The sequence below is a fragment of the Molothrus ater genome, chromosome 5, assembly GCF_012460135.2.
Source record: "Molothrus ater isolate BHLD 08-10-18 breed brown headed cowbird chromosome 5, BPBGC_Mater_1.1, whole genome shotgun sequence".
Lineage (NCBI taxonomy): Eukaryota > Metazoa > Chordata > Aves > Passeriformes > Icteridae > Molothrus > Molothrus ater.
The window spans coordinates 68,813,208-68,831,131 of record NC_050482.2 but is presented as its reverse complement, the minus strand read 5'-3'; the positions used below and the strand labels follow the sequence as shown (position 1 = coordinate 68,831,131).

General features: G+C 42.1%; 1 protein-coding gene across 4 annotated transcripts in view; it reads right to left on the bottom strand.

Annotated features, from left to right (window-relative positions):
* The window catches only part of CALD1 (caldesmon 1), a 172,540-nt gene that overhangs the window by 34,656 nt on the left and 119,960 nt on the right, over positions 1–17,924 (bottom strand). Inside the window, exon 1 of one of the 4 annotated variants that reach the window (XM_054514969.1) lies at positions 15,239–15,440. The exons of the other annotated variants lie outside the window; for them this stretch is intronic. Within the exon in view, the coding sequence (XP_054370944.1) occupies positions 15,239–15,285 (47 nt within the window). The 5' untranslated portion in view covers positions 15,286–15,440. Of the gene's footprint in view, positions 1–15,238; positions 15,441–17,924 lie in introns of those variants that run through there. 4 annotated transcript variants of the gene reach the window in all.

Genomic DNA, 17,924 nt, shown 5'->3' with positions numbered 1-17,924 from the left:
TGCCAGCATTCTGCTCAGACCTGCTCAAGAAGATTCATTTTTTTATGAGGGAATGAGCAGAATTTCAGTCCAAAATGTTCATGCTTCAAAAAGATGTGAGTGAAAACAGGGGATTATGGTGGAAACATGCAGCCATGCCACCACAGTTCTCAGTCCAATATTGTACATGAATGCTGCTTTTAACACCCATATTTTTCACATATTTCTCAATTTGACATGCCCCTCTTTCTTTTCACATTGAATGTAGGAGAGACAAGTGGATAAAATTAACCAATGGCTGGGAATGAAACCCAGACAAATTAAAACTGGAAACTAAGCACATGTTTTGAACAGTGAGGATAATTACACACACAAGAAATGATGGAACATCCATCTCTTGCATCTCTGCATTAAGATGGATGCCTTTTTGGAAGTTATACTGCAAAATAATACTGATTGTTGGGTTCATTGTAGATAGCTTGGTGAAATTCCACCAACACTTATGTATAGGAAGTTAGACTCGATTATATGGCAGCACCTGCTGGACTTAAACACTACAGCCTTCCATTTCAAAACAGTACATGTTTCTCCTTTTGCCCACAACTTATCTCTGTCTCAGAAATACTTTTACTCTGTTTATCCATCCATTCTCCACAAGTACACAGCCTGTTCTTCTGAGCAGGCAAATTACCCAGATATGCCCACAGTACTTGGGCCAAAACAGACACTGATGTACTTTTCAGTGTATTATATTCTCCTTCATTTTCATACTGTGCTCCTGATTCTTTCTTCTTTTTCATAGCTCCAAAGATTTCAAGGATTATTGTTTTTTTCTTATGAAATATGTTTTCAGAAGAACATTTTCTACTGTCAGATCTGACGTACCTAATTTCCTACTACACCTTTAGAAGCATTTCCTCTACCTTAAGCCTTGATCTAAAATACCTAAAGGTTAAAACTTTTTGCCATTTTAAGAGCACTTTTTTTGTTTCAGCTGAGCAAAATCTTTGGATTATTTACTTGGGTTAAGGACTTGGCTAGGAGATTGTTATTTTGTTTACATGACAAAACAGTTAAGCATGGGAAAGAAAAGGCCTTCTGAGAGGTTCAGTTTGTGAAATTTTTTTTATGATTTCTTTTTTTTGACGGTTTTGACATTTGGGTTTTTATACAGGTAAGGAAAGAGTAGGTGCATTCATCCCTCTAACAGTGTGATTCTGAAATCTAAGGTGCGAGCCATCCACACCGAAGAATGAAAGCTAAAAAGTGACATGCAAAGTAGAAACCACAAGGAGAAAGGACTCCATAGTGCCAACAAAAATCCTTGGTGACTACCAAGTAATTAATGCCAAAACCATCCAGAGATTTGATTTCTTTGCTGGGGATGCTGCTGAAGCCTCTAGGAAAGTCCCTGGCTTCCCAAATTACTGGTTTCCAAATTTCAGTTTTGTAGATGTCCACGATGTCCAATGCCCTGTCTCTTTTCCTTTTTCCTGCTCGTAACAGCAGAGTCCCTTTGGTTTTAGACCCAAGCCCTAAACCTGGGCCTCGCAGTTAGATCCATCTGTACCATCACAGCATCGCTCTGCACAAAGGCAGAATGACTCATGCACCAGCCTATTTTTCTTTTTTTCTTTTTCTCCCTTTCCTCATGGCTTAAAACTGATGATCTGTTTCATAATATGAAATGCAAGCAGATTCTGCAACCACAGCCACATAGCTCTGGTAAATTGCCTCTGAGCACCTCAGCATAAATCCAACACAGGGCTGCAAACATGAAGGGTAAAACCCTTCCGCTACCGAAACAATGTCAAATTTGCCTCCAACGTATATTATATTTAGATAAAAGTGCTTGCTGGAAATGTACCAGGGGGAAAGCACATAATTCTCTCAATATGTGAAGCCTAATGCTCTGCAGTTTTACTGCATAACAATAGACATGGCATTGACCTGCCAGTGAGCAGAGCAGCTTATCCAATCCGTTCTAATTTAGAATTTTCACATGGAAAAAAAAAGAAAACAGGAAAAAAAAAAAGAGCAGAAAACAATAATTAGCCAAGTGCCTTCTACCTGATAATTTTTTACTGTTTTCCTTGAAGCTTGGTGGAGTTCACCCAGATCTCTGTTTCCCTGGCAGAGACGGCAAACATGCAAAAAAAGTGTACAAAACAAGCTTGCTTTTCCAAACGTGAAAAAGTGGGAGCAAATCCCAATCAGTGTGCATACCACTGTGGTTAATGTGGTATTTGTTGACTCTGGAGCAAATTGCTTGCTGCCACCACCTCCAGCTTCTAGTGCTTTATTGCATATAAAATCCAAAATAATTTATGCCACAGCCTTACCCAGTAAGTAATATTTCAGGCACATGACTTGAGAACAATGGGCATCTTGCCTAGCTGAGGCATAAGTCAGGCTTTACAGGATTTGCCCTAGAATGCACAATCCACAATTTCTACAAAGACAAATAAGAAGTTTTCTTTCTTCTGGTTTTGGGCTGCTATATTTAATATGGCTTTCAAGGCAATTGTATATGTCAAATTGCTAGCTTACTGATTGCATCCAAAATCAAGACCTAACTCAATGTGCCTTTTAGCCCAGTAGCTGCAGCAGGCAATGTTTTTTGAAAAGATGTCGTTTCAACTTAAAAAAAATAATTTCTGGTGTTACTTTTTTATTTTTATTCAAAGTTGCATCCTAAGAAATTAGCAAAGAAAAACAAATTGATGATTTCAGGCAAGCACAAACTGAACTACAATAAATCATGTATGAATTCCTGACCTGGAAACCAGCCTTCAATTTCATCTGCTGATCTACTTTCACCCTGTTTACCAGTTTTGAAGGCTTCTTTAATGCAGCACTCTAGGAAACAGAGAAACTCTTAACAAACCAACAATTCCACTTCATTTCCTCCACAAAGATTAATACGATTGCTGCATTTTAAAAGGAAATGCAGGACCATGAGGATAAGGTCTCATACACACGAAGCTTCTTTATTTTCAACCTGCTCTTGCTCCACTGAATATCATGTAAGGACAAAGACTAACAAAGTTAACTCAGAGAATCACTTATTTGAGGAATGAAACATTAATATCCAAAACAACCTCAGTCACACACCCTAATCCTCCATCACCATGCCCAATCTACTCACAATCAACTTCCAGCACATATTTATTCACCATCCACCCTGACAAAACAAGAGATTTGTGAAACTGGAGATGGAACGAGGCTGTGGTTTTCAAAGATGACAAATTTCTGAGCAGAACTGCCTTTTGCACTAGTGCAGTTTCTTCTCTTTGCAGGGTATAATGAAGGACCACAAGCCAGGACTCTACAGAGGGCAAGTCCTGAAAGGAAGAAAATTCCCAGCATCCCCTGGATTGATATCAAGGACAATGCCCACCAGTAGTGCTGAAACCACCCTGAAGGAGTTTTTTCCTCTATCAGTGAAATGCTGCCATGCCTGGGGTGGATCAGATTGTGGATGGCTTCATGCCCAAGCCAGCTGTCTCTGATTTAGGACTAACCCTGAAATTCATTCTGGATTTGGGACAGAGATTCTAAGTGGGGCAGGAAGGAGGAATGTGGAAGCAGGAATAGCAGGCTAGGTCTGTAGCACAGGAACAAGAAATGTCCCTGGACTGTGGGCAGGGAGAAAGGAGACAGACCACAGGAAATGGATCCCTGCAGTAGGGGGTGGAGAACATTGATAGAGAAATCCTGGGAGAACAGGGAAAAGGGAAATAGATCCATAGATCCTTCCAGGAATAGCAAGGATAGGGCAAGTGGCTGTCACCAACATCCAGCCAGCTGCAGAGGGCTGTCCAGGGCCTGGAAAACCAAAACCTTCCATGACTGGTGGAAGGGAAACTAACACAGCAGGTTGTGACTACCCAGGTTACACATCACTCAGTAACCTCAGCCTGGACTGAAGTGTTCTGTGGTCTGAAACACCTACAAACAGCCAGAACCCAGCATTTCTGTTGCTTGCTCCATTGAAGGTATGGGTGTTAGCATTAGTCTGGTCTCTGTGAAGCATCAAAACTGCTCTGTCTTTCCCAGGGGACTAGAGATTGTCATTAAATGACTATTGCTCAGAGCCAGACAGGTCCCTGGGGATGTCTGCTGCAGCTTTCAGAAATACACCAAACACTGTGCTGACCAACAAAGTACAAGGCATGTACAGGGAGTCTGGAAAAATAATTTTACCAGATAATTCTTCAGATAATAATAGAATAATCTTTTTTTATCCACTCTTCCCAGCATAAAATATGCACTAGGAGGACACAGCCTTAACATAGCACAGCAGACTATTGAATTAAATGCCACAAACAGGATAGCAGACAAAATGCAAGGCCAGAACATGCACCAAAACAGAGCAGACTGTGAACCCTTATGCTAACTCAAATAAACCACTTGAGGGGAAATATGGCATTACAAATACATCCAGTGCTGCAACATGTGGTGAATGGAAAAAAAAATTAATGAAAATCAGATGTCTCAACATTTTCTGGTACTGATTCCCCACGCACACAACTCACGGATGCTGCGCAGGTGTGGATTTTGTTTCAAGGGAAATTCATGGCTGTTTGCTTTTAGCATGGGCAAGCATCTCTCTCTTTCTGAGGTGTTTAAGAAGCCTACTGTCAACAGCCAAGGTGATTAGGAGACACTTTCAGTGAGGCAGCAGAGGAGTTATTAGTGCAGATCCCGTCATTTGCTAACAGGATTAGGCGCAGATGCATTCCATGAATCCCTGTGAAAGCTAATCCTGATGTGTCTTTCACCTTCATGAAAGGTAAAGAACCCTTCCATAAAACAGGCCTGTACAGATCTGCAGGGTCATGTACAGCACTTGGAACATCACACTAATGGTACAACAATTTGCAGACATCGTATAACAGCACTGTGCAAATTAAACAGCTGGAGGTTTGAAACGTAGCCATTGTAACTACACCCACACAAACACAATAAAATATCCTGGCTTTATCCTTTCAATTAGTTTTCCCTTAGATGTGCTTGTTCTTCTCATATTGCTTCACTGGAATCCTTATTCCAGAGATGTTACTCGTAAGAAATTACCAAACTCAGTATTGGAGACACTGTCTGGGAAACTGACTGAGCTCACGAGAGCTGATTAATCACACTGCAAATACAAATCCAAAAGCCACTGTTCTTTGAAAAGTGGGGGTGCAGGGGGAAAGAACAAACCTTTTCACAGAACTCTAGCATCCAACAAAAACCTATTCCATTTCAAAGACTCACTAACAAATTATCCACAATTTATAAGCTGTTCACAGAAGTATCCAGATAAAAACTAGAAATCACAAGAAAACAACAATTGGCTTGCCCTAAAAGTACCCTCAGCTTGGAGACTTCCAGAGGGACCTAGGCAGCTATAAAGAGGCACCTAACACAGAGAAACTGCCCTGTGGAGATATGGGGACAGGGTGCAATATTCAGTGTGATTTCAAACCACAGCAGTTATTGTGGCACCCTTTTTGTTGTTGCTGCTGCTAATTTCAGTTTCATTCTGGAACAGCAGCTCCACAAAGGAAGCCAGTCAGTAATTGTAATAGTTTCAATAGCCAGTCAGTTGCAAAATGCTTTACACAGGTGGGCAACAAGACAGGAAGGACAGCAAAGAGCAGCTGTGATAAGAAAGCAATACAACCACTGGAAACAGACTGCAAGGGCTGCCAAAAGAGGACCTGATCCCAAAGATGAGAGGAGACAAGCCGTGATCATCACCAAGAAGCAAAGCTGTCCAACAGATTCACTGACATTTTTACAGAGAGGGTAATCAAGAAATTCATCATTAAATGTACACAACCCACAGATGTTTAAGCCAAGGCTTCTGGTATAATCCATTAGATTCCAAAAGTGAAAGCAGACTGATGGCTATTTCCCCCCTTGTTATCATACTAGTTCTTGGCACTGGTTAAATTCTTTCCATGAAAAGATCTCAACATGTTTTACAAATGTTAAGCAATCCTTGCAACCATTCTGACTTCTGTGTGGTGAGTACCATGGCTACTATAGTGCCAGTTTATGGAATGAAAAAACAGATATGTGGATGAATGTACTACTTTTAGCCTAAACAGAGCGGATCTGGCTCTCTTTTGGCTGCACTACTTCACACCTGCTCCAAAAACTTGTTGAAGCTCCAAGGAGCTCTTCTAGCAATTTCTGAAGGGAGTGGTTGTGGGTATGGGAACTCCTTCCTCCCAGCCCCATCTCCAACAGCTGCACTGTGCTGACTTCCGCTGCTGCTCTGACAGAAATTACCCTGAGATAGATATTATCAGGATACCCATGTCCTGATCATGTCAGTGAAAGCCACTGACAGAATTATCCTGAGATGTCTTTTTCTGGCATATTGAACAAAGGGACATGCTCCCCTGAGCTCTGTCTGATCAAGTGATGGCCTGGCTCTCCTCTACATTTTAAATAAAGCCTTCTGTTGCTAGGTATTTCCAAGTCAGTAGCCTACATTTTTTAAGAAAGAGGTTTGCCTGCTGGGAAATAGGAAAGGAAGGGCCAAAAGCAAGTTTAACCCAGGGGATCCTGTGGCCTTGTCACTGCAAAAGCACCTCAGAATTTCACAGGGGTCAGCAGGGCTCAACACAGTCTGGAACCTTTTGGAGCACTTGGTTTTGAACTGAGATACACTTCAATCCCTGAAAGTATGAAAGAAATGGGATCATCATTGGGAAACAAGGAGTGGAAACAAGGTGTGACCTGCTGCCACACCCTTCTGCTTCTCAAGCTTCTACAGGTACAGAAAGCTCAGTAGGACTTCGTGAGGCAGGACTCCCAAAAGCTGGTGGAGTGAGAAAATCCCTGCTCTGCACCAGAGAGGTTTTGGTCCTAGAGAAACTGCAGGAAGACAGATGGAAATGCTTCTGTTCATTTCCACAGCTCTCAGTGCTCCTTCTTTGGTCCCACAGGGGGGATGGGACTGACCTGAATTCCAGCCAACCCTTCCAACACCAACTCTTGCAGGATTGGTCTCGATTCAAAGTCAAAACTTCTCCCCTCTCTCACCTGGACTGCAAGACAGAGTGTTTTGGGGTGTCACTGAGACTTCTACAACATTTTCACATCAGATGGATCCCAGAAATAACACCAGAGAGCAGACCTTACATTCGATCCAGCCAGGCACTGCTCATCCAAGTATCCTCTTCCCAACCATCCACTGGAGCCATTCACAGACACACACCAAGGCCATTGCAAGGGAAATGCAATTCCATCTATCCTTTCATCAAAGTTCTCACTGAATTTAAGTCATGCAGCCTGAAAGGCACTGGGAGGGGCCAAATCACAAGCACTGGATAGTAAATTTACATTTAATATACTTTTGTGAAAGTACAACATTTGTAAAGCGAGGATTTGGCAGCATAAAATGACAAATACTTGGCACAACAAAGAATTAAGAGAAGTGTAACAGAATTTGAATTCCTATTCACACAGAATGGAGTAGGAATTCAACATTTCAAGTTGAAATGTTACCACATTTCAACTGAGATTACTGAGTAAACAAGAATATGGTCATTATCTCTCTGAAGAAGATAACTAACAGCTACAAGGTAACAAAAAGGTCTAGGGATCAGCAACACTCAATTGGAAAAGTAAGTTAAGACTGCTCTAAATTCAAGCTATTTTAATTCCTAATTTAATTTAATTCTTAATTCAAGCTATCTTAATTCTACCATGAGGTGTTCTTGGATGTACTTAGGGGTGTATCTGCCAGCTCAAGATGAGCAAGAGACAGATTGCCAGTGCTGGTGCACAGCTATAATCACTCACAAACAGGTTTTCAGGACACTTGACCAAAGTTTGCTCAAAATACCACCACCCAAAATTGTTCAGGGGCAATAAACATAGGGCTGGGTGGGAGACACTGCCTCCTACCTCAGCCCTTCAGAGGGTGTTGGGTGAGTTTGAAAGACAGAGAAGAATCCAGGTGGGTAATTAACCCCATGGCTTTCCCAAAATGCCAAAGGACCAAATGCAGCTCTTAGAGATGCAAGAAAGTAATATTTGTTCCCAGCTGAATGGGCTGCAAATTATCACTAATGCACATGCAGTCAGTGAGAAGATTTCACAGCCATAGAGATAAGGGCCATGGGAACACCAAGATAGCTCTGCTACAGCATTAAGAGAGACTTTTACCATTACTTAAGTTTGGTAAGCCTTGAGTAAAAGCTATGTTTTCAGAGAACAACAACACTGCTTTGCTACAGCCTTTATGGCAAATTTGATGCAGGAGCAAGGAGAAAATTATTCCTCAAACTTCATCTTTCTAACTAAAGTAAAAATTTAGCTGGTTTTGGAAACAGATGTGGCCTGCTGGTAATAAGGTTTTTGGGCTTTTTGCAATCCTGAGAACGAAAACTGCTGATACGATGTGCCTGACCACTCCTGTTCCAGGAGGAGGGAGATGACTAAGGCCAAGATGCACAACACCATCTTACACACCCAGAGCACATGCCAGTGATTTTCCTCTTGCAGGACAAAGAATCCTAAAAAAAAACTTCAGGCTTCACAGAGGAAAGATGAGTGTAACACAGAATACACACCCTGATTTAAAAATGGGATTCTTTTATAGACATCAGTGTGCAAGAGAATACAGTAAGGTTAGAAGACATTTCATTTGGGCTTTGCAAAATAATCAAATAAAACACAGAGATGACTGAAAGGGAAAAATAAAAAAGGGGGGAAAAGGAAACAATTAACAATGGAGGATGTCACTGCAGCACATGGGAGGTGGAAAGCCAGGAACAACCTGAAAATGACCCAAGAGACTGCACAGGTTCCACCATGGCCATCAGTTTGTGATGATGGTGGCACACATCATTTATGGATGCTGAAACCCACAGTGCATTGAGCTTGTGAGGTTCACCCATCCCACAATCCTCTGAGTCACAAACTCCACTAAATCAGGTACAACAAAAGAAGTACAAATAAACAAGCAAAAACAAACTCAAAAAAACCCCCAAAAAAACCAAAAACCCATGGTAAGGCAGGAGTCAGGACAGCAACAGTTGTGATGTTAAAAGGTATTTCTGTAATCACACCACAGCAACTCCAGTGCTGAACGAATTGCAGATGGAATCTGGCAAGCCAAAAACCTCCTGTTCAGAAACATGTAATATATTTTTATGCTTAAAAAGGCCTGTGGGCAATTTGGCTTCAGCAAACCAAACAGAAGCCAGAATTTTACATCCTGTACTGTCAAGTGCATTGGTCTCAAGGACACACCTCTAGGACAGGCCTCCACATTTCCAGAAGAATCGTGGGAAGAAAAACAAATGTACATGGATGGCTCCTCCAGGAGCCTTTTTCATAATTTTTTAAAATACATAGCACACAATTTAGGAGATATTTCTCAATCATGTTCAGTCTGGAACCAGAATCATCTTTTATTTTTTTGTTCTGTACTACAGCAACATCTGCCTCAAGGACCTGCTGGAGGACCAGATCCTGCTAAAGAGAGGTATAAGGCAAATTGAAAGTGATCTGAAAAAGATTCAGTGAAACTTCTTGCAGGGAGTTAATCCTCTCCACTTGGTAGGCCCGGTTCTGCTGGAGCCAGTCTTGCTCATGAGAAACTGAATATTTCTCACTGTTGCTTAGTCAAGGTATGTGGAAAAGTGATGGATGGAAATTAAAAAAGAAGACAAAGCCAAGTCCCTGATCTTCAAGAGAAATGCTGGCTGAGGGAGGGTCTGAACACAAACAGGCATCTTGCAAAAAAAAAAAAAAAAAAAAAAAAAAAAAAAAAAAAAAAACCCAAAAACCAAACCCTACTAATCCCCCAAAAAAGATTGTTTATTAAGCTTTTGGGAGTTGTCCATACCTAATGGTGTATCTGTATATTTTGCTTAATGTGAACTGGTACCTCCAACCCCTGCTACTAAAGCTGTTTATTTTCCTTTTCTGTTTTATTATTATCCATTTGTATTTCACATCCTTTCCATACAGTAAGCTAACCTCAATTATGACAGGATATGTACTCCAGGATTACCACGGTGGGGAGCAGAGGAAAAAAATTGCTTCACAAGTGATGCCAGCAAATGTACAGCATTCAGAAGAAAATAAGCAAGAGAGTGACAGAGAAAACTGGGTATTAGTTACTAAGCTGACCATTATTCCTCCTACAATCAAAGAAACACACCAGAGCACCAGGTGGAAAGGGGGCAGCCGCTTTACATCCATGTCAGTCTCCTGATGCAGCACAAAGTGAATTTAGGCAGAGCCAATACTTGGCTTAGTATTCTTTTACCAAGAGACAAACAGAGACTGAGGAACAAAAAAACCCAAAACACCAGCTTCTGCCCTCATTTGAAACTTTGTTCACCATAATTCAGCTTAAAAGTCAAGGAACTACATTGAGTTCAGATGTGAAGCCTGTACTTAAGCCTGGGATGTGCAGCTCATCTCTGGCATTCAAAATGCACATCCAAAGCAATTGGAGGGAAAAAACAGATGAGCCATCAACTAAACCTTGCAGCTAGTACTTTTCTTCAATAGTGGGTTTTGGAGAAGAGAGACATTATATTGAAATACTTTGGAGTACAGTGTGATTTTTTCTGACAGCTTCAAAAATGGCTCAAATGCTTTAGAGGTAAAAAAAAAGCCCACATGGAAAACAGTTTTCCAAAGTGCTTGCTGTTCCCCAAAAAGGTGATTACAGCATTGCACTGCTGGACTCACAAAAATGTCTCGTTACCACATCCAGCTTGAGTGTCAGGGTGAGACTGCACAGCAGCAGCTGAGCACTTGTGAAAAGGAGAAGGAAGAGGGGAGAGCAAGGCAAAAGGGGGAGTGGGGGAAGCCCTCCCTGCCTGCTCTGCAAAGGATTTGAGCTGCAGAAGAGAGGAACCGTGTCAGCAAATGCCAAACCAATGCGGTACCTGCCAAACCGCACCTTATCCCTCTCAATCAGCAAAAAAAAATTATCCACTGCCTGATTTCTCTTACCTCACCAATAAAGGGCTGGTTTTTTCCCTTATTAGGACAGTCTCCATGCTGTAAAATTCCGGCTCTAATAAGTGCCTTTAACAATATGTGCTGCACATCAGCACAAAAAGAAAGCAGCTAATAAAAGGAAAGGACAGAAGGAGAATAAAAGGGCTCAGTCCTAAACTAAAAAGGACAACTCAGCTTAGCTTGGGCTCCAAAATTTGATCATAGATTTTATGGAATGGAGAATTAAAATTGGAATGGATAAATGTATGAAGGCTAACATTATACAGATATATAATTATAAACTTGGCTCTGCAGCCACTTATACATGCAAGCTGCCTTACTGAACTCAAGGAGAATTTTTCACCACATTTAAGAGCTTATACATCCCAAAATATAAATCAAATAGTCAGTACATGAAAATAGTGCAAGAAAGGGTTTTTCAAATGTTTTTTACAAAGTAAAATGTGGGTAGAGTGAAAAGTTACAGTAAGTTGAGCCTCTAGTTTCAATTATTTCAATGACTGATGGAAGTGTTTTTCTTGGTTACATTTTTAAGCATTGGGTTTAATTTACTGGACATAATTGACTTCATCTGCTTTATATGGAAATATGTACATATATATGAACTGAGAAGCAAAGAGGGCCTAAATTAATCACCAGAGAATTTCCCTGAGTTTTTCCTGTTTTACTCTGAGTTGGGAAGAGGGTGGATGGGCAGTGCAGGTTTGGCAGGAAAGGGGAAGGCAGGGGTATGAAGAAGCAGGATAAAGCTCTACCACCCCATCCTCCACTGGTTGAACACCTATGCCAACAGTGTGGCTGTGGAGGAACTATCTGGATTTAAGATCTGCACTAACAATGAATTTTCTAGTTTTGCTGAAGCAGAAGCAAATACCCTTGTCAGGGTGAAGTGATATGGAAAATGTTCAGGGCTGGGTTTTTGGTTTTTTTTTTTTTTTTAATTCAGACTGGAACAGGAAAGCAAATCTTTCATATACTTTTTTTTTCTTTTTACTTTTCTCTTTGAAGGTAGGTCAATTGGAATCAAAAGATTTTTTAAAAGCATATTTTTTTTATTTAGAAAAACTCACTAATTTATTATGTAGAAGGTTCAGAAAAATTCATTAAAAATAAAGTATTTCCTATTCTTTTAATTTAGACAAAGCCAATTTCAGAAACCTGACATGAACTCATAACCAGCTCTGCTCTGAACCGTTCTGAAAGAGCTCTGGCCAAAACTCTCCCATATTTTCTAGGTTTTACTAAATTTACCTTTCATCAGAAGCAGTTCTCACAGCTCATTTCAGGCATTTGGATTCCCAGCAAGTTCCTGGCCTGAACCAAGGCTTGCACAGGGTAGAGAATTTAGCTCAGAATTTTCATCAAACTCTTCCAAGTCACTTGTTCTCTGACAAAACTTTAGATGCTTGATGTTCACACAGTCTCGAACTAAGACTGAGGTGGATGCTCCAAACTCCACTCCAGCTTTGTGCTCCTGAGAGCTTTTCTTAAGCTGAAAACATTTTTCACTGAGGCAAGTAGGCTCCAAAATCTCAGATGTTTCCCTATAGACCTGTCCTTTCTCTGCCACACAAACTCCCAATCGAAAATGTCCCTGCTGGGGAAGAGCCACTTTCAGAAATTGAGACTGGGATTCTTTGCTTCCAAACCAGAAAAATATCCTCACTACAGGCAAACATCTTTGTGTGTCATTTCTGTAATTACATTATGTCCTTGTATTACCTCAGCAATGTGAAAAGGCTTTTACAAATTAAGGATTCAGGCCTTTGCCCACTGGGGAACAGGGATGAAGAACATGGTCAAAAGAGAAGACCAGAAGAAGAATGCCTCAAATGAAAATTATCAGCATCAATTTTTGGAGCAGAATTAACCAGATAACATAGTGCCACCAACACCACTGCTATCTGTGGAAGAGTCCTCTTAAACCCTTCTCATCTCCTAAAAAAATTAGCTGAAATCAGTCTTGAACACCCAGCCAAGATACAGAAAAGATAACCTACAATACAAAGAAAATGCTGCAAAAAACTGAGCTTCCAACAACCAAACTGGAGTTTGAACAGAAGCTATCATATGCTGGAAGAAAATATTCTACCTGTTGGCAAAGAGAACTTCTGTTTTCTCTAGGAACTTGCACAGTAAACACTTTAGTGTCCAGCACAGCAAGCCAAGCCAATCCCTATACATTCATTAAACAGACTTCATGTTTTCAGGCCAACCAGAATTTCTTGGCTCCAGTGAGAGCTTCTGCTTTTAATTTCTAGCGTATCAAATGCTAACAGGATTATATTCAGCTATCTAGCAATTACAGAATTTTCTACAAATACCACAAGTCCACTGAAAGCACAGAAAATATCTTTAAACGACGCAGATGAAATGATCATATAAAGGGGCCATTAGAGGACATTTGCAAGAAGTTAACAATCACCTTGTACCTCATTCAAAATAATGCAGTAACAGCCTCCTCCTTTTCCCTGGAGAGTCTCCAGAGAGTGGACTTATAAGGATTTTAATGCTCCTTTTCCCCTGCAATGTCCTGAGAAGCCATGAGCCCTTGGAATGATTACGTTATGCCTCAGCCTGGGAAGGGCAGTATTTCATCAGGTATTTCTCTGAGCAATGCTTTGAAGAAACCTTTGTGGGTAATGCTAAAGGTGTCTTCCCTCTTTTGGCCTGAGGTCATGGAGATGTTTGTTACAAGGGAATAAATCAGCTTCCAAGTTCTTGCCGCTCATTTGATTTCTCTTCAGAGTCCTTGCCAAAGAGAACTTTGCTTTTCTTCCCCAAGCATGTAACTGTGAGTCTTGACAAAAGAAACCCATGTCTGGTTTTCAAGGTGTGTCTGCTTTTGTTAGAAGCTGTTACAGGACCCAGGACTCTCAAAATACAGGAAAACAACACTACAGTAGCTACCCATACTCCAAGAGAAAAGGATTGTTTTCACTAAGGCATAATTTCACTGATTTTAGTGAACTCACTTCACACTCAAGCTAAGGCTTTGCTCCCAGCTTTTACTCCCCCAACACATCAGATATGCCAAGCACACAGCTGGTTCCCTCTCCTGCCCAGAAAGGACTGGAGGAGAATATCTCCCAGCAAGGATATCCAGTGGCCCTCAGTATTTTAAACAAAACAGCCAGACCCTGACACCTCACTAAACCAGGTCCAGCACAGACTAAAAAGGATCCCAAGGTCACCTCAGAAGTCCAGCCTGGACTCAGGGCCAGCTCCCCACATCAGGTATCACAAGTCAATTATATAATTATATATGATTATATATATATATAAAAATATATTATTATTATATAAACACTAAAGTGTCCAAATCTCACCTGCTTTGCCCTTTCCCCTCCCTTGCTTTCCCCTTGCACTGAGTGCAGAGAAATTGGTGCTCCCCCATGCCTGTTCCCTGTTCCCATACAGAACTATGGGAGGGCTGGCTACTGTGGCTTGTGGCTGTATTTCACCACAGAACAACACACAAAAAATTGTCATCTGACATGCCCTTAGTTAAATTATTATTTTTTACCCAGTCTCTGAAATCACAATGAAGGATTTCAGTTTCCTGGAAGGGACTTCTTGGAGGGGCTGAGTTTCAGAAATCCCTGAGCTCCCTCTCCCTCCAAGAGCACAGGATTTCATGCTGGAAACTCTAAAAACAGGCAGAGAAATCCCAGTTGCTCTTCAAAACCTCTCCCAATCTTTAAACCAAACCCTTATTTATATAAGTCACAGCAATTTAGAAATATAGCAGTGTCCTGTTTCCTACTCATCAACTTGTAAAGCAGACCAACAAAACAATACAAGACAGAATAAAGCAGATTATATTACTGGCAATATTACACAGGCTAATTGATTTTCTCCTCTTGCTTTCCCTTCCACATTCAGGCATGAATGTGCCATGAGGACTTTATTTACTCAGTGAATTAAACAATCTGAGTTATGCGAAAGCTTTCACACTAACTATGAAACTTCTGCAAACTTCCCACCAACAGAACTCCAGTTAGCAGCCAGTTCCCCCAACATATCCTTCTACCACTGAACAATTTGAATTTTTGAATTCTGCAGTTCAGGTAAGAGAACTGCATGAATACAAAGATTTTAGACAGCAGAGCACAATATAGCAGAAAAAAAGAAGCAAAAAAAACCCCAATCTATTGCTTATTTCCCAGTTCAAGCAGCTTCCCAGCTGCTCTGCTCCCCTTGCCATTTCCACCACCCCAGCACCAAAAGGCTGAATCCATACAGATATAACAAACTGGCCACTCACTTGGAAAGGCTGGACAAGTTCTGCCTGCAGTGTGATCTGCTGATCATGTCTGCAGAGAATGAATCAGTGCAAGCTGCTGGCAGCTCCAGGGAGCAAATGGACGGATGATCAGGGCGTGGAATGAGATAATAAAAATGCCATTATCCTTTCAGGCATGTGAGACTCATTGGATGCTCTTTCCAGCCCACAGGTTAACCATTTGGTTGGTCCTGCAGCTCCTGGAAGACACTCTGTATTTGCCTGTTGTCAAGCTCATTATCTCTCTTGTATCCCCCTCCCCTCTGCTCTGTGATCCTATGATTATGTTTTTTACTGTATTCTCTCTAATAGAGCCTCCTCATCATTTCTGGGACCCCAGTTACAGAAATTCCTGCAGATTCCTCAGCTGCTCAAGCTGCCTGACAAACTATTGCTTCCCATTCAGCTTTCATAAGAAGGGATTCTGCTCAGGCAGCTCATCTGAGCAGCCTCAGCACTGCACAGAGGTGCCTTTGCAAGCACTTGCTCACAGGAAAGTCACATTCCAGCCTGCTGAGAGATGAGAGCACCCAGATACAAAATAATGGTCCAGGGAACAGTGCTCCCTTTTGATAGCAAATCACTGCCTAAGCATTTTGCAGGCACTTGCATCCAGTCTAACTTGTGAAAGGTCAGGCTGGATCAGACAGCTCAGGACTGAGGGTGATTTCTAAACACAAACAAACCCAAGGAGGTGGGGAGTTGCTGCAAGCTCAACTTGCAGTCGAGGTAAAATCATCTTTTGTTTGACAACAGGATTAAAACCGGGGCTGGAGCTGAACGCAGCCTAACCGACTGTCCTCAGTGTTCTTCCATGTAATCCGGTGAGCAGGGCAGGAAATTGAAATGCAAACAGATTTAAATGGAGGCTCCATCAGTTACCAGTTTCACATGCTTGGCTCTCATATCCCTTCCCTCAAAGCCCAAAAATGTGAGCAAACTGAAACAACTCACTGTGCAGTCTTGCAGCTCCTCCACCCCAGGCTGTTACCTTATTACCCCTCATAAATTACTGCCGTGGGTGTGGAAGGATCGGTACCCCAAAGGGAAATCTCTGCTGTGAGCTCTCCTGTCTGTGGGGAGGAATGTGTGGGTTCAGCAGGTGGCACTCTCACCTTGGAGTGACACCCAGGCCACCCTCTGCACAAAGCCACGGACAATGCTGCAGGGCCAGGGGAGCAGCAACCCTGACTCCTTTTTCCTCAGAGCTTTCAAGAACCCAACAGCTGCACTTTGCTCGGGACACTGATATTAATTTATGCTCTGCTGTAGTTCCATAGGCAATAACTGGATCTTTTTTCCTCCCAAAAATTCTCACTCAGTTTTTTATGAGATAGATTTTTTGTGAAAAGGTAACAATCCTGTGCTTTTTAGATAACTGAATGATTCCCCTGTACAAGGGCTTTTTTACACACACACAGAAACAGGCCTGCAGTACCCCATGAAGTTGCTGTTTATTCATGCACACCTTCTGTAGACCCAGCCCTTTGTTCTAAAGTACACCAAACCCCCCATTCTTTTGGTGTATAAAATATACTGGAATTCTGGTCTGCCAACCCACTGCATGAGGTGAGGAGCACAGGGCCATGTGGAGCTGGGATATCCCACAGGAGAGCAGGGTGGGTGTCCTTGGGGAGTGCCCAGGAGCCTCATCCCAGCTGCCCTCAGAGCTGTGCCCGTCCCATAAACCATAAAGTCCATCCAGCTGAGGAAGATCCCTCTTTCAACAAGAGCTCCAGGGCCATCTGACCATCCTATTTGCAGCACCCAAGGAGGGCTCAGCCAAGGCAATGCCAAACATTCCCATTGTTGAGGGCAACGAGGCTGGAGAGGGGCTGGGAACACAAACCCTGTGAGGAACCACTGAGGGAGCTGGGGGAGCTCAGCCTGGAGAAAAGGAGACTCAGGGGTGCCCTCATCACTCTGCACAGCTCCTGAAAGGTGCCTGTGCTCAGCTGGGGCTGGGCTCTTTCTCCAGGCAGCGCCAGAGCACACAGCCTCAAGCAGCACCAAGGGAAATACAGGTTGGATATTAGGAAAAAGTTTTTTACAGAAAGAGTGATAAAGTTCTGGAATCATCTGCCTGGGGAGGTGGTGGAGTCACTTTAACCAAGCCTGGATGTGGCACTGGGTGCCATGTTCTAGTTGAGGTGTTGGGGCTGGGTTGGACTCAATGATCTTTAAGGTCTCTTCCAACCCAGTGATTCTGAGAATTCTGTGGATCCAGCAGCTCCCTAAGCTTACAGCAGTGCAGAACTGGCTCCCCTGAAAGAAGCTGAAACACATTATGCCATGCTTGCAACCCCTTGGAAAAGCAGGATCTGAAGCAGCTATAGATCCTTGCATTTCATAATCATAATCCTTTTACTATTTGGAAGCCAAATGTTTGTTGTTTACTTCAGCACCTTGACCAAGAGGGATACTTTCAGTACACTGTGGCCCTGAGGTGAAGATCTTGCATATGGAGCAGGAAGAAGCAAATCACCTCCCAGATAATCTCAAAAATTCACATGGGTATCTAAAGCACAAAAAAATGATGGGGCAGGAGACGTGTCTCAACCTGCATTCCTTGTATGTCCTGATGCTTCAGAGATCTAGGACACCAAAACCCCTAAGGAAGACACTAGAAAGGGAAAAAAACCTAGAGCAAACAAATGCTAACCACACT